Here is a 25,949-nt window from a genome sequence, read left to right on the forward strand (position 1 = left end):
CTTTTGCAAAGATAACTGCAGGGACAGTAGTCTTAGAAGTCAGTTGCATTCTGGATTAAACATTTAGACTCCTCTGTCAATGAATCTCTCCATGTCTCAAGTGTCAGGTTTTGTTGTTTTTCTTGTGCAAATGGTCTTTTCTGTGTGTGTTGTTTCTCAGTTAGGACTTCTTGACATATCCACATCCTTCCAGACCCATAGTGGTGTAGTCTGCTCACAGTTAAAAGAAGTTTTCACTTCTTTTATTTTCCATGTTCCTTTGCTAACATTTTTGTCAAAGCCACATCTGTGAAACCTTTTGGAAAAAGGTTTTGATTGGAGGACAACACTGTAACTTCTTTGTTTTTCATCCATCCATTATCTGTAACCCTTATCCAGTTCAGGGTCACGGTGGGTCCAGAGCCTACCTGGAATCATTGGGCGCAAGGTGGGAATACATCCTGGAGGGGGCGCCAGTCCTTCACGGGGCAAAACACACTGTGGGAGGAAACCGGAGCACCCGGAGGAAACCCACGCAGACACAGGGAGAACACACCACACTCCTCACAGACAGTCACCCGGAGGAAACCCACGCAGACACAGGGAGAACACACCATACTCCTCACAGGCCGTCACCTGGAGGAAACCCACGCAGACACAGGGAGAACACACCACACTCCTCACAGACAGTCACCCGGAGCAGCTAAATAGAGCTTAATAGAGATAAGCAGCATGTTTTTGCAATATCTGGAAGTTGGCAAAAATTTTTTGCGGTCACTCTTATTATAGTAATTGTTTTTTTTCCAGTTTCCTCACCTCTCAGCAAGGGTAAACATGCACCAGCACTGGTATACGTTCTCATAATGAAAGAAACTGACCACTTTGTACTGTATATACCCCTATTTATAGCATGATACAGTAACTGTGAATATAATAACAGGTTTAATACATCATAGTGCATTACTTAAACATGTTTTTCCTCATGAAAAACAACTTTTACATCAACACAATTATTGCCAGAGGTAAATAAGCTGTTGGTGTAATATACAGCATTCTATAAATTAAATTCAGTGTATAATTTATTCTGTACACCTAAATGCCAGAGGTAAAAGGAATGTGCTATTTACAAGAATTAAGCCACAATTTCCTGGTTTTAAAAATTCCCCACTGTTGTGTGCTTTGTCCCTTTTAAAAGCTCAATGCCAAGCATGGGCTAAAGGGGTAGAAACCCCTGCATTGGGCTTTGAAGCAGTGGGACAGTTATCTGAAGCCAATCAGCTCCACTGAATACAACTGAGATTATTTGTGATCCAGAACGTGTCATCTAACATTACCTGACCTAATGCTTATGTGACTAAATGCAATCAAATTCTCACAGCAGTGTTCGACAATTAAGTGTAAATACGTCTTACCAACCAGAGTAGACATAGTAACACGGGGAACAAGCTCAATACTGATACTTCATCCCAGCAGGTGCCTAAAAACCTCTGGCCATAGCGTACACCTCACACATCAGAAACTTGACACAGACTGGAATCTGTTTCCTGAGACATTTGATTCTCTCAGTCCAAAGGCACCTAGTTTATAACACGGCTCAAAGCTAATAGTTTTCAATAAGGAATCATTATTTACATTCCTTCTCATGCAGAGACTTGACGTGCTTCAGCGTTTTCCAGGAATGGTCAATAGCTTTGTTACGTATAATTGAATATTAATGACTTCTTATTTGAAGCATATTGAAACAGATATTCTGTTAACTTGCATATTTTATACTTTCAAGTCTGTAAATACAGAATGGAAATCAAATATAAGAGTGATTTATTACGTTACTATGCACATAATTTTTAACAATGCAAAGGTTTTATGAATGGGTGTGTGTGTGTTCACTAGCATGTATGGGTTAAATGCAGAAGACACATTCTGTAGTAAGTTGTACCATTATAAATTTTCATGTTTGCATGATTTTTCAACAAAGAATAATACAACAACTTCTAAGGGTTACATTCACAATTGATGCAAATTTAAATTTAACTTTCAAAATGTTTTCTGTGCTAGTTATGTCCAGTCTTTTCTGCTTATCTGTGTTCCCGAACACTAAATGTAAAAATAACAGTCTGTGTGAGAGAGAAAAGGCAGTTTTAAAAAAGCCCTGTTTAATAATTCCTGTAAATTTAAACCTAAATGATTATGATTCAGTTATTAAATGTATAACTTATTATCCACTATCCATTATCTGTAACCGCTTATCCAATTCAGGGTCACGGTGGGATACCTGGAATCACTGGGCGCAAGGCGGGAATACACCCTGGAGGGGGGGCCAGTCCTTCATAGGGCAACACACACTCACACATTCACACCTACAATCACTTTTAAATCGCCAATCAACCTACCAACGTGTGTTTTTGGACTGTGGGAGGAAACCCATGCGGACACGGGGAGAACACACCAATTCCTCACAGACAGTCACCTGGAGCGGGAATCGAACCCACAACCTCCAGGTCCCTGGAGCTGTGTGACTGCGACACTACCTGCTGCGCCACCGTGCCGTACACACACACACATACATACAGGGGTTGGACAATGAAACTGAAACACCTGTCATTGTAGTGTGGGAGGTTTCATGGCTAAATTGGAGCAGTCTGGTGGCCAATCTTCATTAACTGCACATTGCACCAGTAAGAGCAGAGTGTGAAGGTTCAATAAGCAGAGGGTAAGAGCACAGTTTTGCTTAAAATATTACAATGCACACAACATTATGGGTGACACACCAGAGTTCAAAAGAGGAGAGACTGTTGGTGCACGTCTTGCTGGCGCATCTGTGACCAAGACAGCAAGTCTTTGTGATGTATCAAGAGCCACTGTATCCAGGGTAATATTAGCATAGCACCAAGAAGGACGAAACACACCCAACAGGATTAACTGTGGACGCAAGAGGACGCTGTCTGAGAGGGATGTTCGGGTGCTGATCCGGATTGTATCCAAAAAACATAAAACCACGGCTGCCCAAATCACGACAGGATTAAATGTGCACCTCAACTCTCCTGTTTCCACCAGAACTGTCTGTCGGGAGCTCCACAGGGTCAATACACACGGCCGGGCTGCTGTAGCCAAAGCTTTGGTCACTCACGCCAACGCCAAACGTCGGTTTCAATGGTGCAAGGAGCGCAAATCTAGGGCTGTGGACAATGTAAAATAGGTATTGTTCTCTGATGAGTCCACCTTTACTGTTTTCCCCACATCCGGGAGAGTTACGGTGTGGAGAAGCGCCAAAGAAGCGTACCACCCAGACTGTTGCATGCCCAGAGTGAAGCATGGGGGTGGATCAGTGATGGTTTGGGCTGCCACATCTCCCATGGCCTGCACAGTCACCAGATCTAAATATTATTGAGCCACTTTGGGGTGTTTTGGAGGAGCGAGTCAGGAAATGTTTTCCTCCACCAGCATCACGTAGAGACCTGGCCACTATCCTGCAAGAAGAATGGCTTCAAATCCCTCAGACCACTGTGCAGCACTTGTGTATGTCATTCTCAAGACGAACTGACGCTGTATTGGCCGCAAAAGGAGGCCCTACACCATACTAATAAATTATTGTGGTCTAAAAGCAGGTGTTTCAGTTTCATAATAGATCCTATTTTAAATATACCTAACCCCCATTGGACCCACTCTGACTACAAAGCAATGGAATTCTAATATATATATATATACTTATACGTTAAAGAAAAAAGCATAATATTAACCACTTTCATTAATACTGTTTACTATGTTTTGATTCTAAAAACTCATTGTTACTTTTAATACACTTTGTGGAGTTATGAGAGTGAGAAACAGAAGCATGAACACATCTTTAGGATTAAGGATTAATCATAGACTTCCACTGGATTGGAAAGAAGTCCAAAAAAAGAAAGAAGTCCGTCTTATCGCATGTCTAGGAAGTTGCCCCATAGGCTTAAAGATATTGAATCACATGATTTTAACATATCCATTCAAACCCTGTCATGGGTGGGGATAAATTAAAATAACACTGAAATTACCTTTGTGAGCTGCAGGGTTATAAAAATGTCTACCGCTTGTAGTGGTATATAAAACTCACAGACTAACATTTCCACGGCTCCAGTTTCGTTTACTTCTTCTTCTTCCTCTTCTTCCGATCAATAGTGTCATATTTCAGCTCCTCAAGAGATGTGCTCTTTACAGAAAGAGCAAAAATGACTTTATCAAACAGGAGAATGGAGAACGCCACCCCTGTACACAATAGAGGGAGGAGGGGGCAGTTTTAGCTTTAAATCATGGCTAACCTATGAATTAATTCATTATCTCAGAGATACACACATTGTGGACTCAGACATTCGTTTGTGTATAGAAAATAAAATGGGATGTTCTAGGGGGAACAAAGCCCGTATCAATAACCTAGATTTGTGAGGAAATGTATTTGTTGCTGACAAATATTTGGCTACATATTGTACCAATATTCACCCTTCCTCTGGAAATGAATGTATTGACTCCTCACAAACGGACCTTAAGGGCATGGTTGGGAGCATCTGTGCAGCACCTGTTTTCTGACAGTGTACAGGAGAATGGTAAACGTCTCACCAAGTAACGGCCCCATCCAGTAAACGAGGCTGTATTCTGCAAATGTGCCACCACTGCAGGGAAACTGAGTAGAAAACGCCACCGCCGGGTTAAACACTGCTCCTGTCGTGCTTCCTCCTAAATCCAAGCAAATCCAAGTCAGATTAAAGTAATGAGGAACAGGTTTCAGTTTTTTACTCCACTGAGCCAGGAGTAACAGCCTGCAATTAAAACACACAGCCTCTGAACACATCATCTCTTATATAGAGTGTCTGACTGTAGAAATGTAAAACATACAAAATTAAATCAGATTTTTAGCCTTATTTCACTTAAAATTTTTAACTAAACACGTAATACAGTGACTGGGTGAGCGAGGGATGGCCTGCAATGGACAGGTCTTCTCCTTGTTCCTTCTTGGCTGAAATGATTAGTGAATGTATTTAAGCCAGATGTGCCCAAATTTGAGTAAGACTGTATGTTTAGGATGCAGTTTTTGTGGGAGGTCGTTTCAGTGCACAGGTGTAGCTTGCTATTAGCATGGATGTCAACAAATATTTTGAGTTTTAAATTAGCTCCTAATTTAAAGGCTAAGCACCAGCGATATGAAAGTGTCTAACGAATAAATACAATGGAATTTGAGTTCCTAACTTGTGTTTATTGATAGTCAGAAAACATGTTATTTCTTACTAATTCAAGGAATAAGGTTTAAAAGACTGAGGCGCCCCCCCCCCGGTGTTGGGGAAACTCTAATAGGCGTCTTGCCTGTGACGTAGATGGTGGACAACAACTCTAGAAGCTGCACTTAATTTAATGCAAAATGACGAAAAGGTGTGTTGTTTTTGGCTGCAATCATTCAATGTACAGTGGGACATCTGTGAACAAATGGCCCAAAGATCCCAAAATATCCAGAAAATGGACTAAATTTGTCAACTTTAAACGGACACTTTGGAAAGGACCATCCGCTCACTCCGTTATCTGTAGCTCATTTCACTGGCGCTTTTCCAACAATATGGGCATGTAAGGACACCAACGAAAGGTGTTCAAGAGCCTCTGTAACATGGAGGTAAACAGGGTAAGGACACTCACTTCGCCTGTTTTAGTTGGTGTTAGTTAATGTTAGCTTGACTCGCTAAACTCGGTGTCTCAGATTATACTCGGCTACGTAGCTGCATTACGGAGGTTTATAGTGTCGGATGAATTCGACTTCGCTCACATTTACAAGAATAACGGTACCTCTACATTTGAGTTTAGCTTATTGCTAGGCTATTGTCATGAATAATGTTGGTTATTTAGCTAGATACTGTCATAACAGTCAGTCATAACGGTGTTTTACCGCGGCGTTGTTCAGCTGTTGTCCACCAGTGACGTCACGGTCGCGTTCAAGAATTTCCGTAGCGAGCTCGGGTTTTTCCGTCAGTTTAATAAAATTGTCAGTTTTAAAGCAAATTAAGCTGCTATTTTCATTTTAATTCATACTTATATCTGTCAATAACTAAAATAATGTGAAATATTCATGGAGGTTTATTAAGTGGTGCTTAGCCTTTAATAACTTTAAAAAGAAAACTGTGTAAAACAAAACCTATTTGGTTTAAATCATTGTGATTTGTCTACAAGTGCACTCATTTTCCCATTAAGGAATCAAACTTGTTAGATGTTACGCATATGACACTTCTCATCAAAGTGGGCTACGTAGGGGACTATGTGGTTGCGTTTGGGACAGAGCCGGACACAAACCTGCAAACGACACTGTCGTGATCACTGCTGCCAGCGCGTGGACCCTGTGCTTCGCCTGCAGTGTGCGCGTGCACGAAGAGCTGGCGTGAACCGCGAACGCGCATATAGTCTCTACGGCCGCAGCCTCGAGCAGGGGCGCGCGCACGATTGGGCTGGCACACTGGAATGCAGACGCCCAGTGTCGCGCGTGCAGCTCGGAGAGTCCGCGCGCCCACACCCGGCGCAGAACTAGACGCGCCGCCACGGCCGCCGCAAACTGAGACGCCACGCGCGCCAACATTACCGCCGCCAAGCGCGCTCCGGTCAGCGCGCCGTCGCTACGACGTAGAAAGCGCTCGAGCGCGCCCGACGGATTGCAAGTGGCGCCGCGGGACGTGAGCGCCTGAACCACCGACGTGACGTATGTGAGCGCGAGGGCGAGGAGCTGGGGCTGCGTCGAGACCCCGGCGTCGCCCAACAACTTGAGCTCGTGCGTGCACGCGCACAGCTGTAGCGTGGACACGAACTCGGCGACGTAAACTCCGTAGCCGCCATCGGACAGAAGTCTAGCGCTCGCCCGCCTCACGAGCTCGCACACGAGAACGATGCTTACGAGCACGAGCAAAGAAACCCAGAGATCCGACATCTCTTCATTCACTCCTCCATCCTCACACCGTACTTTCGGCTTCTCATCACTTTTCCATGGCTTTCTTCTCAACTCCACCCATTCCCCCGCCCACTTGTGCTCTGATTGGACAGTTGGGACGTTCTCGTATGGAGAGACATTAGTCTCAAAGTACTTTAAATGTGTTAATCATATTCCATCAATTAGACAAATATCACAAATATGTTTCTTTGCATATTTTTGTAAAGTCTCAAATAAAAATTTATTTATAGTGTTGTATCTGTATTTGTGGATCAAGTCACAAAATAAAATATTGAAGCCACAAAACATAATTTTGTATCCTTGAAATAAACTTTTTTATTATTTGCATATATATATATATATATAGTCATTCATTAATTCATTATCTGTAACCCTTATCCAGTTCAGGGTCATGGTGGGTCCTGAGCCTTCCCGGAATCACTGGGCGCAAGGTGGGAATACACCCTGGAGGGGGCGCCAGTCCATCACAGGGCGACACACACACTCACACATTCACACCTAGGGACACTTTTGAGTCACCAGTACACCTACCAATGTGTGTTTTTGGTCTGTGGGAGGAAACCAACGCGGACACAGGGAGAACACACCAAACTCCTCACAGAGAGTCACCCGAAACAGGGCTCAAACCCACAATTTTCAGGTCCCTGGAGATGTGCGAGAGCGACCTACCTGCTGCGCCGTCGTTGTCGACCTTGTTTTTATTTCATCTTATTATAAAACCAGACAAGAAAACAACGCCTCTATACACTTCTAAATGCAGCAGCATCTTCTCCTGTTTAATATTTGTTATTTGTTTTTGTTTGTTTTTTTCCAGTAAAACAATGAGCCTGTAATTGTGACAATGTTCCTTCCCAGTAAACAAGGAACGTCCATGGACGTTCAAAATAGCTCTAAAAGTAGTCTGTCCGTCAAAGACATATTTTTAACGTCAATGGACGTCCAAAATCCATCTTAATAAGTTAGTTAAGTGGTGACCAATCGATAACGTCAGTGGACGTCCAAAACGCGTTTTATACAAATAATTTATTTCGGGACCAGTTAAAAACGTCAATGGACGTCCAAAATTCGTCTAATAGTCGTCTTTTCAATGTCTGTGTTTGGACGTCTTTTCAACTTTCATTTTCAACCTGAAGAGAACGTTGATTAGACGGCAGTCATTACGTTATTTCAACGTTGAATCAACGGCTAATTGTTTACTGGGTTGCTAGCTGTGTGGGTGTAGAACCAAACTCATAAAGTGCATTAAAGCAACGGTATAAGAACTTTCTCCCAAACATTTGACCAGACAATTACACTGCCAAAAGGTTTAGATAAATAAGGCTAATGGGTTAGCATCCATTGCTTAATCACCATAGAAAAACATAAAATGAACTTGGAGGCTTTGCTTACTCTGGGGGGTGTACTGGGCGGTGGTTCTCTTTGGAGAACCGTACAATACAGTTGGGATGATTTGGATTTTGTGATCCAGAACTACAGATCCTGATAGATGCTGGATGTTCTAAGACTGCATGAAGTGTGCTGAAATAGCTTTTAAATATGCAACTTATGTTAAGTTGTTTTTGTGACGGTATTTGTCTTGCAGTCATTATTTCACTAAAAGCATTATTTCAGTCACAGTAATACCAACATTATCCTGAAGGTGGAGCTAAAGCATTGATTAATGGCTTTGTGCAATTTCCAGTTGAGGAGCAGGTGTGGCAGGCTGTGTCCAGCTCGCTCAGCAAATTGTGAAACCCATGGGAAATCAATCGGTTCAGCATTATTTTCACACTAACAATAGACCAGCATCTGCTCTACACAACATCCATTCTGATTATCTACAACACGCATTCTCCTCCATGACAAATGTCCTAGAAAGATGCACCATGTATCATTTCCATTCATTATTGTGATAATAACCCTTGCAATACTTTTATCCAACACGTAAACTATACATAATCTTTTTTTTATTATTGCATCCAGACCGTTCTCAAATGTTCCACGTAGGTTTATCTATTCTGCTGAATTAAAGTCCTGCAAATTATTTATTTTGATTTTAATAATTTAAAATGTTCAGCCAAAACGATTCGATGTGAGCCATGTCACATTAAGTTTTCACTAAAAATCCCTTTAATATTCATTCTTGACATAAAGAAAGGCTAGCCGCCCTTTATTAAAATTTAAACAATGAGCCCATAGAAAAGGTCAGTAAATTTTAGTCCCACTCAAGTTAAGTTTACCTGTCAAATTATGACAGTGACGTTATTTAAATTATTTTATTTATATTATCATTAATACATGATTTAAAAATCTTCAGCTCAAAATCTCTTTAGGCTACTGCACTACAATAAAATGTATATTATGGAACGGTATTCTGAAGCCTTCATACAAGATGACTCCCAAAAAAAGCTGTTTAAAGTAGAAGATCCCCTGACTGGATCTTATTTAGTCGGACTGCTTACAGGAAGTGATGTAGAGAATGACGTAGCCTATATAACGTCATCCCTGGTCAGCTTTACAGGCGGCGGTACCGAGCTCATGAATATGAAATAAGTCCCGCCCACATCGGCCAACGTGCTGGACAGACCATGAATAACGTACCCGTTTTCAGGCAAACTCCGCCTTCTGCGCTGTAATTGGCTAGTAGTTCTGTCTCTCTCTGCTGATTGGATAGTGAAGCTAAAAAAACTGTTGTGACTTTAGATTGGCCCTTCTTATTTACGAAATTGTTTTGGATTCAGAATAAGGAGTAATTAATGCTATATATATATATATATATATATATATATATATATAGCACATCTTAAACCAGAGCTTGAGCTAAGCAGGTGCCCCAGTTAGTTTGGCTCACAAGTGCTCAATATTTACAATTTACAAAAAAAAAAAAACGGAACAAATCCAAAATGTCTATAAAACAGAGCTTCTGCCTGGGGCGTGCCTATTGGTGGGTTAAGAGTGGTCATTACCCACTCAGAGGAATTATCTGCCGCCCAGAGGAATCTGACCATCCAATGAAACGAAAGAGATGACATAGCGTGTCCCTCCGTACGTCGTCCACGTTCGACAATCTAAATCTTCCCTCCCCGCGGTTCGTGTGGAAGTCAGCTGTGAGTGATTCTCATTTAAAGGAACAGGCGCTGAAAAGCTTTGGTTCTGCTCAGAGCTGGGGGAGGCCGATGCTGTGCTGACCCCAGGGGTCTGTGTTAACTTGTGGAGAAAGGGGGGGGACTTGTAACAAGCCTGTTCCCTTTGAACCTCTCTCCCTTCAGCCCTGCTCTGTGTTCTACGGTTGTTATGGCGACTAGATCGACTGCCTAACTGTCCAATCGTTGAGCAGCTGGAGCAAATACCAATCAATCAGAACACAGGAGGGGCGGGGTGTGTCGGAATAGGGGTGTCAAATAAAAGAAAGCATAACGCCTGACCGAATTTGGAAGCGACCACTATAGCAGAGTGCGGGGGAGGGGGCGGGGTAATGCAGCAGAGAGAGAGAGAGTGTGTGTGTGTGTGTGTGTGTGTGTGTGTGTGTGTGTGTGTGAGAGAGAGAGAGATAGAGACACACACACAATAGAGCAATAGAGAGAAACAGACAACTTAGAGATATATGAGAAAGAGAGAGAGAGTGAGTGAGGGAGAGATAAACGTAGGTAGAGAAGAGAGACAGAAATAGAGAAAGGTAGGGAGGCAGAGAAAGAGAGAAACAGAGAGGGAAGGAGGGAGTGTGAGAGAAGTACGGGACTGCAGTTTCACCCGTTTCGTGTTTAAAGGTGAGATTTTTAAAGAAATATTTATTTTTTTGGGGAGTCACCCACGTTAACAGCGTGGTGGAGCTGGTGGCCTGGGACTGAAAATCTGTTCTCATTGTATCTCGTTTTATTTATAGAGGAATATCTAATTGCAATTGTAAAGATCTCTTCAGCAGGAGTGTTCTGGTTAAGGTAGCAACACAGTATAACATACAAAAGGATGTTAAACCTGCAGTTTGTTATTGGGCTTTTCTGTGTGTGCATGTGGTCAGTAGAATTGGAACAAGGCAAATTGATCATGTAATAAATACAGTGTAATAACAAGCCAACGCAGTGGGATTGGATTGGTTTGATCTGTGCTGTTTGTTTGCATATGTTTACAAATATGAGCTAATTAAAGTAGCTCTAGTCTTTCTGGTTTTCTGCTGGTGTAGTTGCTTGTCTAGTTAACACCTAAAACTGAAGTGTTGACTTACAGCATTTTGTCCAGAAAAGGTGAGACTAAGATTATCACACAATGTTTAATGGTTAATGACTGTTTTTGTGTTAAAATGTCTTTAACAATAGCCACTGTTTTCAGGCTCTTGTTGGCAGCTTGGGTTTATAGATGGGTTAAATGTTATGTATTGCATTGCTGATCATAAATCACAATCACAATGAATGAAAAGTTAGTGTAAAAGTGCAGTTTCACCCTTTGTTTTGTATAATTCAAGAGTTAAGATGTAAACAATCATCGATAAGAGCTCAGTTCTTTTGACTCTACAAGCTTCTCACTGAAAAGTATTATATGAAAATGCTCATGAATGATATCTGCCTGATATCTGAGACATTCTTTTGAGAAGGGTTTGGCAAAATAACCCCCACCCCCTAAAAAAAACTGTTGTTTTCACAAAGGTATTTCACATATGTTTTGACTAAATTATATTTTGTGTACTATCTCTGTACTCTTGAGACTTGTCTAGTTCCTTGGTGGTTGTGCATGATACACACTATTGTATCACAACTGCTGTAAAGAAATCCTAGTTTCCTAGATGTGAAACACTTAACGATGGTTTACTTCTTAACCACTGAACTATGCACACTTTGTTGGCATAAGTAAAGTTTTGAGAATTAGCTTTTGGTACAGAATATTTGGCTTAATATGTGTTCAGAAATTTGAGATACCCACTGGTGCGTTGAGCTAACACAGTGTCAGTTTGGGACGCAGCCTGTTCTTAGATAAAGGGAACTCATTCAACCTTAAAGGAATAGTTATGGCAGTCCTAATAGACCTGAATATGGGCAAACGTATAGGAGCAAAAAGTAATTTTTCCACAAAAATACCCCACAATGTTTATGGAAGAGATTATTGCTCATTCTGTATGCTTTGCTATGAAGTGTGCTGTCATGAAATGAAGGATCATACTGTTTTGTTGTCCATGAATGAACTATATTATTCTCCAAAGAGCAGGTCTTGCGTTTATGGACAACCAGGTTTAAATTAGGTTTAGCACAATATCTAATATGGGCGGCACGGTGGGGCAGCAGGTAGTGGTGCAGTCACACAGCTCCAGGGGCCTGGAGGTTGTGGGTTCGATTCCCTCTCCGGGTGACTGTCTGTGAGGAGTGTGGTGTGTTCTCCCTGTGTCTGCGTGGGTTTCCTCCGGGTGACTGTCTGTGAGGAGTGTGGTGTGTTCTCCCTGTGTCTGCGTGGGTTTCCTCCGGGTGACTGTCTGTGAGGAGTGTGGTGTGTTCTCCCTGTGTCTGCGTGGGTTTCCTCCGGGTGACTGTCTGTGAGGAGTGTGGTGTGTTCTCCCTGTGTCTGCATGGGTTTCCTCCGGGTGACTGTCTGTGAGGAGTGTGGTGTGTTCTCCCTGTGTCTGCGTGGGTTTCCTCCGGGTGACTGTCTGTGAGGAGTGTGGTGTGTTATCCCTGTGTCTGTGTGGGTTTCCTCCGGGTGCTCCGGTTTCCTCTCACAGTCCAAAAACACACATTGGTTGGTGGATTGGTGACTTTAAAGTGTCTGTAGGTGTGAGTGTGTGAGTGAATGTGTGTGTGTGTGTTGCCCTGTGAAGGACTGGCGCCCCCTCCAGGTGTTGCGTCCATTGATTCCAGCTAGGCTCTGGACCCACCGCGACCCTGAACTGGATAAGCGCTTACAGACGATGAAAGAATGATGACTATCTAATATGTCCAAATGACTAGGTTTCATAACTTTAAAAATAATCATTGGAGGAAGTAACATATCTGTATGTGATTTCCCATGGTTTCTATGTTAAGAAGTATTTTTAAAGCCATTAATATCCCAATATGTTACAGTGCTGCTTCAATGTGTGGTTGAAAAATGGTTCAAAGATGCCAGCGGAAGTAAGCCTAAGGTTTAATTGTGTTTGTAGGTCATTTATGAACTCAGGCTTGCCAGATGTTTCTTCTGTAGCGAACTATATAAGGAGGCTTTAGACTAGATGATGGACCATTGCTGTGAGAATTTTAAGAGGACATATTATGGGGGTAAAAATCACTTTCTGAATGCATTAGCACATTATTTGTGTTTCTGGAGTTCCTGCCAAACACAGACTGTGAAATAAAACACTTACAGTCCTGTCTAAGTCTGATTTTTGTGCTTCGTCATCTTTCATAGATGGCAGACAACTAGAGAATTGTCACAGTTCTGGACCTACATTTATATGAGAGTGCTAATACAAGGTTTAAATGGATCATCACATACACAAGGAGGGCAGAGAAATAAGTGTACTGATGACATATGGTAAAAACAAGAACCGAGAAGAAAACAAAGCGAAACTGACTAAACATCTGCACTAAGGCTCCTCTTTTGGAGTAAACAGAGGCTCATTCTCATTTAAAGGAACAGGTACTGAAAAGGGTCATTCTGAACAGAGCTGTTTAGAAAGGGTCAGAAAGGTGCGGGGTGTTTGATCTTTGTGGTATTTTGACCAAAACGTTGACTGTGTTCCCTTTAATGGCATTCAGCCACGAGGACTTTAGTGAGGCTTGGTACCTGTGTTAGAGGACTAGTTCTGGATCACTAAGACCAGTACTTTGAATATGGCTCACATGCAGCTTGCTCTTTTTCTCAGCTTTAATTGTGAATATAATTAGAAAATCGTTTTCTAGTTTTGTAATATTTGGAAATACACATTTTACGCGCTGAACCTTTTTTGTAGTTCTTTCTATTACATAATACATAGCTTAACTCTTGCACAAAACTTCACCCCAACCTCTGGAGACACTCTGTCGGTGTTGGTGGGAGTGATTAGTGTAGCAGCGTACCCGTGTTTTAATGTTTATCACCTGCCATCTGAAGCATATTTTTACCGTGTGTGTGTGTGTGTTTGTGAGAGGGAGACTGTGGGTTGGCACTGTGATTATCCCCCTCATCACAAATAGATTTATAGACACTTGGGATGTTGCATTTTCATTGGGGGATGCAGTAATTGGTGAGCTGTGAACAAATAGACAGATTCACTATTTTTTAGACATGCACAATTTATCAATGTATATATATATTAATGTGTAAACACTTCTTGAAATGATTGAGCTATTTTAAGATGCACCGTGTGGACCCAGACACTCAGCTGACCACACATGGGATCTGTAATCTCTGTAGAAAACCTCTAGTCCAATGCCATGTGTGGGTTAAAGGTGTATAAAGCCCTGTCATTTGGCTGTTGAGCAGTGGAACTGTGTTTTCTAGAGTGCTGCTGGTGAGTCCAGTATCACTGAGATGAGCTGGGGTGGTGCTTGTGATCCAGAACTAATCATCTGATCATCCAACATCAGTACCTGACCTTAATGTTCTGGTGCCTGAGAACCTTCAAATCCTTACAGACATTGTTTAACGTCTAATGTAAAGCCTTCACTGAAGACTAGAGGCTTTTACTGTTGCAGAGAAGACTCCCTGTTAATGGCTGAAATGTCAGACGGGTCGAACAATTTTCACACTTTCTGTGGAGTTCTTCAGTAATCTCTCACAGATTTGAACATGTGGTTTCTGACACCACTGTAACATATGGATATCTATAAAAATTAATGGCCTACATTAGGGCTGTGTCCAAACATTATATAAATTTTAACTAAACTTGAGGCTCTGTGTCCAAAGCTGAACTCACTGGTCTGGGTTTAAAGGGCAGGGCTGAGGTGGGTGTATCACTGAGTTGTAAAGAGAAGCCCCCTGGGACACACACTTCACCATATGCTTCTCGAAACGTCCTGTGTGTATGTCATCCTGAAACACCATAAGACGCATTCACACACACACACACACACACACCCTCCAGATGTGGCTGTGTCTGAGATCAGCCGTTTACAGCTGTCTGGAGAGGAGAGGAGGGAGGGAGAAGGGTTAGGAAGAATATAGGAGAGGAGAGAATAGATCAGGGGAGGGGAGAGGAGGATTGTAGAAGGAGGGGAAAATGAGAGAATTAAAGGAGAAGTTTGCAAGGAGATGGAGATGAGAAGAGAGAGGAAGAGAGAGAAAATGACAGTGGAAAGAGAAGAAAATCTGAGAAGTAGAGGAGTTTGGAGAAGTGGCCTTAACTTAAGCCATTGATATTACAACATAATTACAACCAACAACCAAAGTTAACAAGTTTTTATTTTGCACAAATTGGGTTTAAACTTGAGTCACTTTTTCTCCTGATCTCAAGACTGACAATCTGCTAGCTGAATAAATGAATAAAATAAAAGATGTTTTGTTGATTTTAAGTTTGAGTTAATTCTCATTATTTATGCAATTTAATTAGGAAATGTTTTTCTTGTGGATTTATTTTATTTTACATTAAATGAAGACTACGTAATATTTTTGTCTTTATATCTTTATTACAGCTTATAAATCATGGTAATGCTTCACTGAGCTGTAATAAGGATGTCTCAGTCATTGCTACTTCACTCTCAGCACTGCAGAAACTACACTATGTATATTTTGGAGCGGGGTAGGAAACCACCCTCCCCCTCGGCACAGATTTCAGTACATTCATTCATTCATTCATTCATTATCTGTAACAGCTTATCCAGTTCAGGGTCGCGGTGGGTCCAGAGCTTACCTGGAATCAAGGCGGGAATACATCCTGGAGGGGGCGCCAGTCCTTCACAGGGCAACACACACACATTTATTCACACACTCTGACACTTTTGAGTCGCTAATCCACCTACCAACGTGTTTTTGGACTGTGGGAGGAAACCGGAGCACCCGGAGGAAACCCACACGGACACAGAGAGAAAACACCACACTCCTCACAGACAGCCACCCGGAGGAAACCCACGGAGACACAGGGAGAACACACCACACTCCTCACAGACAGTCACCCAGAGGAAACCCACATGGACACAGAGAGAAAACACCACACTCCTCACAGACAGCCACCCGGAGGAAACCCACGGAGACACAGGGAGAACACACCACACTCCTCACAGACAGCCACCCGGAGGAAACCCACGGAGACACAGGGAGAACACACCACACTCCTCACAGACAGTCGCCCAGAGGAAACCCACACGAACACAGGGAGAACACACCACACTCCTCACAGACAGTCACCCGGAGGAAACCCACACAGACACAGGGAGAACACAACACACTCCTCACAGACAGTCACCCGGAGGAAACCCACACAGACACAGAGAGAACACACCACACTCCTCACAGACAGTCACCCGGAGGAAACCCACACAGACACAGGGAGAACACACCAACTCCTCACAGACAGTCATCCGGAGGAAACCCACACAGACACAGGGAGAACACACCACACTCCTCACAGACAGTCGCCCAGAGGAAACCCACACGAACACAGGGAGAACACACCACACTCCTCACAGACAGTCACCCAGAGGAAACCCACGCGGACACAGAGAGAACACACCACACTCCTCACAGACAGTCACCCGGAGGAAACCCACACAGACACAGGGAGAACACAACACACTCCTCACAGACAGTCACCCGGAGGAAACCCACACAGACACAGGGAGAACACACCAACTCCTCACAGACAGTCATCCGGAGGAAACCCACACAGACACAGGGAGAACACACCACACTCCTCACAGACAGTCACCCGGAGGGCCCCTGGAGCTGTGTGACTGCAACACTACCTGCTGCCTAGATTTCAGTACAGTGCTTTAAAAATATATTGCACTAGGTGGAACCCCAGCAGCAAAATAAAACACCTACCTACTGTTCCTTTAAATCAGCTCCATATATATATATATATATATGTGTCCATCCCTGACTTGTTCTCATGTCATGGGCTGGTTTTGTTGTCATTTCTCTCACAGTGCACCATTGCCCTGTTTTTTGGTTTTGACCCTGTTTGTTGAGGTCATTATGCAATACCTGTCATTCCACATCAGCATCACTGCCTCTAACCTGAGGTGTGTTTCCAGGAGAAAAGGGCTGCAATGTATGCATTTCTCTTTTAAACTCCCCCTCGCACTTGCTCCATACACTCCCTCCTCATCTCCCTCTCTAATCCAGCCTCCACTCACCATGCTTCATGTCCTCTTTAATTCTCCAGCTCTTCCCAGAATGCGGTCATCAGTAGAAACATGACTAGTGAAGCAATAATAATACAATCAACTATAAATATCTGGCTCTCTCTTGCTGTCTTTCTCTCTCTCCCTCTCTCTCTCTCTCTCTTTCTCTCTCTCTCTCTCTCTCTCTCTCTCTCTCTCTCATATATTATTTTATTTATTTTGTTGGAGTGACTGAGCTCCCTCAGGCTGAGTGTTTGAGTCAACTTGACAAAATTTTTACTCAAATGTTGGAACAATCCAAGCGCAATTTTTGTATTTTCACATCATTGACTTTCATTTCTCTTTATGTTCTATCTTATGTCATTGGTATGTGAAATAGTGGTGGTTTTTTGTGGTAATTTGCCACTTTCCATTTGTTTTTCATGGCAGTTTCCTCTCAACTCATCAAGTCTGTTAGCTAGCTTAGCTACTTAGCCCTAACTTCGAATAGTAGACTATTCTGGTCTGTTTCTAGCCCCTGGCTGACCAATTACAGGCTAAGCAGTTACATAAAGGATCTCAGGTTAAATTATCTCAGGACAACTGGTCACAGACTAACAAGTCACAGCTTAATAAAATCTATCCTGTAATAAGCTAATTACTTATGGTTAACTAGCTAAAGGCTAACCATTCATGTGTGTATTTATGTTGCTCAGGTTTGCAGTGTGTCCAGAGTCTACCTGAATTCTTCAGCCACAAAACAGGAACTCAGGGCATCAGTATCACAGAAATGCTAACCCAATTTAACGCTAGTTTGTATGTGATGTTTTGAGTTATTAATCTGTTTACAGACTTAAAAGTCTTGCACATTTTTCTCTGCTTATTGTAGTGCAGTGTAGACTTTAGTACGTGTAGTCCACTGATCCATTGTATGTTTTAGGGCAGCAACCTAAAACTCTTTGACTTGTGGCTGTAAGTCATTGTTAACCCTTTAATAAGAACCTGTCAAAAGACTACAAGGAAATGGAACGTCCAGTTTTCTCTTAACTTCCACTTTAGCAAAGCTAAATGGCCATGTTTACTCATTTTTACCATTACACAATTATTGAATAATACTGGACTGGACGCTTAAGGACTTTAGTATTTTTTGTGTGTTTCAGTCTTTTCACTTCATAAAATATCAAGCACTACCTCTGTTTGTGTTTTCCAGGAAGCACTGCTGCACCATATTGCCAAAAGTATGTAGACACTTGACCATCACACATTCACAAGCTTGCTTATGGTCATTATATATTGCTGGTCATTATATTTCCTCTTGTATTCCTTTCTCCTGGGATTTCCCAAACCCGGGTTTGTTTATCAGAGTACTGGATAGTGAAGCATGATTCATCTGTCCAAGTTTCCATTGCTTTGGAGTCCAGTGGCTATATACTGTTCCAGCAGACGCTTGGCATTGCACGTTGTGGTCTTAGACCTGTGTTAAGCTGCTCAGCCATGGAAATGCTCTCCTTTACACACTGCTCTTGTGCTGATGTACTCTGTTGTTGTGCACTACTTTGTGGCTGAGATGTTCTTGCTCATATACAGGTTTAGTACTTAGTCAGCTGTAGAGGGGCGAAAAATATGAACTGGCACCAAGTGTCATTGAGTTCTTCAGTACAGATTTAATCTACAGCCAGTGTTTGTTTTTGGAGATGGCTAGGTACTTGATGTTATACCCGTTAACAGCAGGAGTGACTAAAATGCCTGAACTTAATAATTAGGACTTGTGTCCTGTGTGTGTGTGTGGCAAAGACTTTAAATCACGCCTTTTTCCAGATAAGGTTTATTCTGTCTCGTTTTGCGCGCAGCCTTAGGCTTCAGCTCGGCCTACACACGGGCCTTTACATTTCAGCGTTTGACGCTGCATTGCTGTTTTTGTTCTTAGGTGCACTGTTAACATGAGGTCAGTTGTTTGTTTTTAAGCACCAGATGAAAACTGTTAAACCTGTGTTTAAATCCTCCCACTGCAGAAGAGCTCACTGGGTCAAAGTCCTTACAGTAGAGGACGATCTTTGAACAAGAAGTTACAGCTCCATGAATGCTGAGAGTGGAAATAAAGAATAAACTGCAAGCTTTTTACCTCTTTTAAGGTAAAACATGACTCATTGCTTCATTTAATAGAAAAAACCACAAGTGTGTCTCAAATTTCAGCACTGGATCTGTCCTATTTTATAACCAGGGGGATTGATCATTGTGTTTGGTGCTTCTCTGTGACTGGGAACTAATGCAAAAGCAAGTGCAACAATTTTTGTACATTTTTGTTGTGATAAATGAACAGAACAGCCATTAATAATACGAATCTGCCGTTATAGATTGTGGAGATGTTAGCATGTTTCTTATTGGAAATATGAAAGTCTTATTGATTGCAGCACACGCACTTCTCCATCTGTGCTTCTCTTTTCAGTGTGAGGTGTGTGTTTGTCTTCTTTCCTCACTTCTCCCTTCTCACTTCACTCCCCATGTACCTGAGAAGTGACTTTTGATGTAATGGTTTTATTAAAGCTGGAGTAGGAGCTTTTTAAAAAATGGTGGTGTTATATGCCCTGTGAAGGACCGTTCCGGGTGGTGTGTTCTCCCTGTGTCTGTGTGGGTTTCCTTCGGGTGACTGTCTGTGAGGAGTGTGGTGTGTTCTCCCTGTGTCTGTGTTGGTTTCCTCCGGGTGACTGTCTGTGAGGAGTTTGGTGTGTTCTCCCTGTGTCTACGTGGGTTTCCTCCGGGTGACTGTCTGTGAGGAGTGTGGTGTGTTCTCCCTGTGTCTGCGTGGGTTTCCTCCGGGTGACTGTCTGTGAGGAGTGTGGTGTGTTCTCCCTGTGTCTGCGTGGGTTTCCTCCGAGTGACTGTCTGTGAGGAGTGTGGTGTGTTCTCCCTGTGTCTGCGTGGGTTTCCTCCGGGTGACTGTCTGTGAGGAGTGTGGTGTGTTCTCCCTGTGTCCGTGTGGGTTTCCTCCGGGTAACTGTCTGTGAGGAGTGTGGTGTGTTCTCCCTGTGTCTGCGTGGGTTTCCTCCGGGTGACTGTCTGTGAGGAGTGTGGTGTGTTCTCCCTGTGTCCGTGTGGGTTTCCTCCGGGTGACTGTCTGTGAGGAGTGTGATGTGTTCTCCCTGTGTCCGTGTGGGTTTCCTCCGGGTGCTCCAGTTTCCTCCCACAGTCCAAAAAACACACGTTGGTAGGTGGATTGGCGACTCAAAAGTGTCCATAGGTGTGAATGTGTGTGTGAGTGTGTGTGTTGCCCTGTGAAGGACTGGCGCCCCCTCCAGGGTGTATTCCCGCCTTGCGCCCAATGATTCCAGGTAGGCTCTGGACCCACCGCGACCCTGAACTGGATAAGGGTTACAGATAATGAATGAATGAATGAATGGTGTTATATTTCTTGAAATATTCTTTACATCATGATAGAGATATTTAAATCAGATTGTCTGCCAACATAAATAATGTTCCTTTGCAGTGTAGGCTACAGGGTTTCATGCCAAACTACCCACATCTCACCTTACCCACAACTCTTTTGCTCGTGCACAGAACTCTCACACAAACGCACGCTGCTGAAGTCGGGAAGAACAACAGGGAAAATGTGCAAACGCTTGCACTGTGAAACAGATAAAGAGAAGAAAGACAGAGGGAGAAAAGGCTGGATATAAAGAGGGTCAGAGGGCAAAGCAGAGTAAACATCAGTTTAGATTTCCAACAGTAGAGGAACCTAAGGACACAGAAAGGCCTGGAAAGAGACGCGGCGGCTGCTGTTTTTCTATTTGACAGGAAATTATCTGATTTGTTTTGTGCATGGGGGAAATGTTTCGTGTTTTGTTACAGGCGAATAAGACACGAGGTAGGGTTAGTGTTTGAAAACAACACACTTGACACCTCGCTCCTTGCAGCTTGCTTGCACTGTCAGGCCAATCAAACACACGTTTGTAGGTGGATTAGCTGCTCAAAAATGTCTGTGTGTGTCTGTGGTGCCCTGCCAAGGACTAGCGCCCCCTCCAGGGTGTGTTCCCATTGATTCCGAGCAGGCACCGGACCCACCGCGACCCTGAACTGCAGTTACAGACACTGAATGAATGAGTGAATGAATGAATGAACTGAGGCAGAGACCCTCAATTTTAAATAAATCTTATTTTAGTGCCCTAAAATAAGAATGAGGTAAGCTTTATGTTGTCTGTCATATCCCACACTCATCTGAAACTGTGTGATCTACTGTTATCTGGTCTAAATATAGCATTTACCTTTTGTTATTGTAGCTAACAGTAGCTATGTCATTGTTTCAGACTTGTTTATGTGATTTCTGAATGTAGGCCTACATTTAGGCTTATAATAGACCTCAAATTGGATGAAACTATGTCTTTAAAATGTCTGCAATTATGTTTTTAGATGCACAACATTCGGTAAGATTTTCTGTTTTTGAAAAGTGACTGTAGTAACGATGGGCAGCATGGCAATATATTATTGTTAACGGAATAAATGGTCACAGTCGGCTTTTTTAATGAACTGTGGATGTTATCAGCACTTTAAAAACACTGCCCAATGCGTTACTTCATTACTTCATGGTGGCACGGTGGCTTAGTGGTTAGCACGTTCGCCTCCCAGCGCTGGGATCTTGGGTTCAAGTCCCATCTGGGTGGAGTTTCCATGTTCTCCCCGTGTCTGCGTGGGTTTCCTCCGGGGTCTCCGGTTTCCTCCCACAGTCCAAAAAACATGGAGGGTAGGTGAATTGGCTTCTGTCTAATAACTGTCCTGGTGTGTGAGTGAATGTGTGTGCGCCCAGATATGGATTGGCACTCTGTCCTGGGTGAAATCCTAGTGCCCGATGCAGTCCTCCAGGTGGACGGTCGTTCCTGGTTGAGAGTACGCTGTGCGCGTTTGGCTGCCGCTTCTCGCCAGTGTGTGGATTGAATGTTCTGAGCAGTGTGGATTGTAAAGCGTCCTTGGGTGTCTAGAAAGGCGCTATATAAGTGTAACGATAATAATAATAATAATAATTACGAAGAGAGCGCCCTTAGTCTTGAGTGTGGAAAACACTGAATAAAAATAATTGTTCTCATAATATTTCACAGGGATTTATAAAATGTGGCGCTACTTCACACCTAGTGGTACGTTTAGTGGGTCAGTTCACTTTTGATCCTGTCTTCACGCCCTACTAAACCCACTATTTTGCTGTTTTGTACATTGCTTAAATAGTGGCAAGCAGCCCATGTTTGTCATGCATGCTTGGTGTAAAAGTCTAAGTGGGTTGACTTGAGCTCTGGTGATTTACTGTACTGTATTACTCTGTTTATTCAATGGCTTCTTTGGAAATTTGTGCACTAGGGATGGGCATTTCCAGAGAAATGTTCATTCATTCATTCATTCATTCATTCATTATCTGTAACCCTTATCCAATTCAGGGTCGCAGTGGGTCCAGAGCCTACCTGGAATCATTGGGCGCAAGGCGGGAATACACCCTGGAGGGGGCGCCAGTCCTTCACAGGGCAACACACACACTCACACACTCACACCTAAGGACACATTTGAGTCGCCAATCCACCTACCAACGTGTGTTTTTGGACTGTGGGAGGAAACCGGAGCACCCAGAGGAAACCCATGCGGGGAGAACACACCACACTCCTCACAGACAGTCACCCGGAGGAAACCCACACAGACACAGGGAGAACACACCACACTCCTCACAGACAGTCACCTGGAGTGGGAAACAAACCCACAACCTCCAGGCCCCTGGAGCTGTGTGACTGCGACACTACCTGCTGCGCCACCGTGCCGCCAGAGAAATATCTCTTTCTTTACTTGATTAACACCTCGTTAAGGATATTAATGTGATGAGTTTTTTGTTTTTTTGTCATTGGTTCACGTGAAACTCCAAAATATTGTGATGTATTTTAATGTGAAGTACTGTGAGGGCTTTAGAGTGTATTTTTCGACCATTTTGACCCATGGGCCTGTGTTGGAGTTGGCCTGGTGTTGGGAGCTTTGGTCAATGTTTTCTGTATTTGTGTTTCATCTGTAAGAGAGCTGTGTGTGTAACCACTGATGGGGGAATTATGAGCTTAAGATCGCTCCTAAATGCTGTTACACACGCCATAGACAGGATATAAAACAAAAGCCAGAGGATCACCAGCCAGATTCCTTTCTGTAATTGTAACATATTTTGAACATCTACAGTGGACTTAATCACAGGCGTAATTCATTTCAAAACTGTTACTGCAGTCTGATCAGTACAATGAAGTAATACTGTATCTCTTCTCTTCTCTTTTCCTCTTTTTGCTTCATCATACTTTTCTCTTTATATTCGCACCCCTCTTTCTCTCTCTCTCTCCCTCTCTCTCTTTCTTTCTGTCTGTCTCTCTCTCTGTCTCTGTCTCACTCTCTCTCTCAGAAGTGTTCAGCGTTGGCTTTCTCTGCTCAGAAGTGAAGAAAGGTAAGTTTGTGTGTGTGTGTGTGTGTGTGTGTGTGTGTGTGTGTGTGTGTGTGTGTGTGAGTGTGTTGTACCTAAATGTGCTGTGTGTGTGTGTGTATATATATGCTTTGACATTGTGTGTGTGTGGTTTGAGCCCCCCTGGAGGAGTGCTGGTTCAAGTGTGCTCCCAGCATGCTTTGCTCTTTGCATTATTTAGAGTGTTGCCTTGGCGACTGTGGCATTGAGCATGGTGTGGGTGGAGCTGAAAGGCTGGTGGATGGAGACAGCTGTGAGAGGGATTCCCTTCATTTAATTGTGTGTGTGTGTGTGTGTGTGTGTGTGTGTGTGTGAGAGAGAGAGAGAGAGAGAGAGAGAGAGAGAGAGAGAGAGAGAGATTGAGTTGGAAACCTACAGATACTGAATGGTTCACTGTGGTGGTGAAAGAACCAGACACCTGAAGAGTTTAATGTCTCTAAAAGATCCCCATTGAAAGTAATTATATAAAATGATTATAACAACTCTGTCTAATGCATGAAACAGTGGTTTCAGTTCGTTAGGAGAAGACTATGGCCTACAGCATCAATGGCAGAGAGAAATATTTAAATATATGTTTCAAAATTATTTAAAAACAATAATCTTAGCTTTTTAGGCTCATGTAGGTTCACTGGTGTTTGGAAATATAATGCTGTATTTGTGCTGTGACATGGAGTCACCTAGTTCCTATTATTCATTCATTATCTGTAACCCTTATCCAATTCAGAGTCACAGTGGGTCCAGAGCCTACCTGGTATCATTGGGCGCAAGGCAGGAATACACCCTGGAGGGGGCGCCAGTCCTTCACAGGGCAACACATACACACACACACTCACACCTACGGACACTTTTGCGTCGCCAATCCACCTACCAACGTGTGTTTTTGGACTGTGGGAGGAAACCGGAGCACCTGGAGGAAACCCACGCAGACACAGGGAGAACACACCACACTCCTCACAGACAATCACCCGGAGGAAACCCACATAGACACAGGGAGAACACACCACACTCCTCACAGACAATCACCCGGAGGAAACCCACATAGACACAGGGAGAACACACCACACTCCTCACAGACAGTCACCCGGAGGAAACCCACGCAGACACAGGGAGAACACACCACACTCCTCACAGACAATCACCCGGAGGAAACCCACATAGACACAGGGAGAACACACCACACTCCTCATAGACAGTCACCCGGAGGAAACCCACGCAGACACAGAGAGAACACACCACACTCCTCATAGACAGTCACCCGGAGCGGGAATCGAACCCACAACCTCCATTCCCCTGGAGCTGTGTGACTGCGACACTACCTGCTGTGCCACCGTGCCGCCCCTAGTTCCTATCATCACCACAAAAAAAACAGTTTTGCTGCAGTCAACAAGCTTACATCAAAATCGATTGACTTTGTTTACATTACATTGAACTCCATTGAACGTCTGAAAAATATTGTAAGTGGAATTCTCTTTTTAAGACTTTCTATTGTCCCAAAAAAAAAAAAAAAACCCCACAGGAACATTCGTCTGGAGCTGTGAACAGTCAGGAGACTCCAAAGCTGATATCATACAGCACTATTGTGTAAAGGCCTGTACTGCAGTAATCATTAACTAATATCATAGGGAGTGTCTCCCTCTCTGTGTGTTTATCACAGGTTGAATGTTATCTTCACCACACCTTATTTTGCTCATGAACATCTTTATGATCACAGTTTGCGACTAGTTTGGTGAGGTGTGTTGGAATTAAAAGGCATTTTGGACTGGAAAACCGACGTGTAGGAGTGTGCCACGTGTGTTTATTATTGGTTGTGTGTGAAATATGGTTATTGCACATAGATCCGTATGTTCTAGTGTTCTTCTCATTACTTGGAAATGTAGCTTTTCTGTTTTTTCCCCAGTAATCAGAGTTGGTATTATTGCAACGCTGAGACTATATAAATGAATTATGCAAGTTTTCCTATGAAAGACTTTGTGGAACATCTATTATTCATTCGACCCATGCTTCTCCACTGCTGTAATACACCATTTAATGTATATTTGTTTAGTTATTGCCTTCCATTTGCTCCTTTCATGTGCCTGTTACACATGAAAATCTCTAGTCGTTTCCGCTGCAGGATAGAGACTGATCTGTAAAGCGGAATACTTAATAGTTTTAACATTTCCTAATTCATTCAAAGAGCTGGGTTAACAGCCTCATTTTCACTCTTACTCTGTGTTTCAGTAAAAAGCAATGAAACAAGGGGCATATTATTAGAAAAATTAAGGAAAAAATGCTACTTTTATTCATTCGTTATTTCACTTGTTCAGGAGTTGGTGTGTTCTCCCTGTGTCTGCGTGGGTTTCCTCCGGGTGACTGTCTGTGAGGAGTGTGGTGTGTTCTCCCT

The 25,949-nt window shown here is 43.0% G+C and overlaps 2 protein-coding genes across 3 annotated transcripts in view; one reads left to right on the forward strand and one right to left on the reverse strand.

Annotated features, from left to right (window-relative positions):
- Positions 1-192: 192 nt before the first annotated feature.
- On the reverse strand, positions 193-6,927 carry aqp11 (aquaporin 11). 2 transcript variants are annotated; one of them, XM_066684318.1, is made up of 4 exons: positions 6,283-6,927; positions 4,570-4,686; positions 4,078-4,221; positions 193-615 (listed from the first exon to the last, which is right to left on the reverse strand). In XM_066684318.1, the coding sequence occupies exons 1-3, from the start codon at positions 6,905-6,907 to the stop codon at positions 4,100-4,102; spliced, it is 864 nt and encodes a 287-aa protein (XP_066540415.1). In that variant the 5' UTR covers positions 6,908-6,927; the 3' UTR covers positions 193-615; positions 4,078-4,099. The 2 variants fall into 2 exon arrangements, with proteins under 2 accessions (XP_066540415.1, XP_066540413.1); XM_066684316.1 differs by lacking the exon at positions 193-615 and having other exon boundaries at positions 3,789-4,221.
- Positions 6,928-10,450: 3,523 nt separating this feature from the next.
- pak1 (p21 protein (Cdc42/Rac)-activated kinase 1) overlaps positions 10,451-25,949 on the forward strand; it is a 63,977-nt gene continuing 48,478 nt past the window's right edge. Inside the window, exons 1-2 of the mRNA XM_066684598.1 lie at positions 10,451-10,674; positions 23,510-23,551. The gene's annotated coding sequence lies outside the window, so the exon portion shown is untranslated. The remainder of the gene's footprint in view (positions 10,675-23,509; positions 23,552-25,949) is intronic.

This window comes from Hoplias malabaricus, chromosome 11 (assembly GCF_029633855.1).
Source record: "Hoplias malabaricus isolate fHopMal1 chromosome 11, fHopMal1.hap1, whole genome shotgun sequence".
Taxonomy (NCBI): domain Eukaryota; kingdom Metazoa; phylum Chordata; class Actinopteri; order Characiformes; family Erythrinidae; genus Hoplias; species Hoplias malabaricus.

Coding starts and splice junctions, on each gene's coding strand:
- aqp11 (XM_066684318.1), bottom strand. CDS start 6,907: ATGTCGGATCTCTGGGTTTCTTTGCTCGTGCTCGTAAGCATCGTTCTC. Junction 4,687..6,282: donor CACGACAGTGTCGTTTGCAG/GTTTGTGTCCGG, acceptor GCTTGGATTTAG/GAGGAAGCACGACAGGAGCA. Junction 4,222..4,569: donor CTGGATGGGGCCGTTACTTG/GTGAGACGTTTA, acceptor TATTGTGTACAG/GGGTGGCGTTCTCCATTCTC.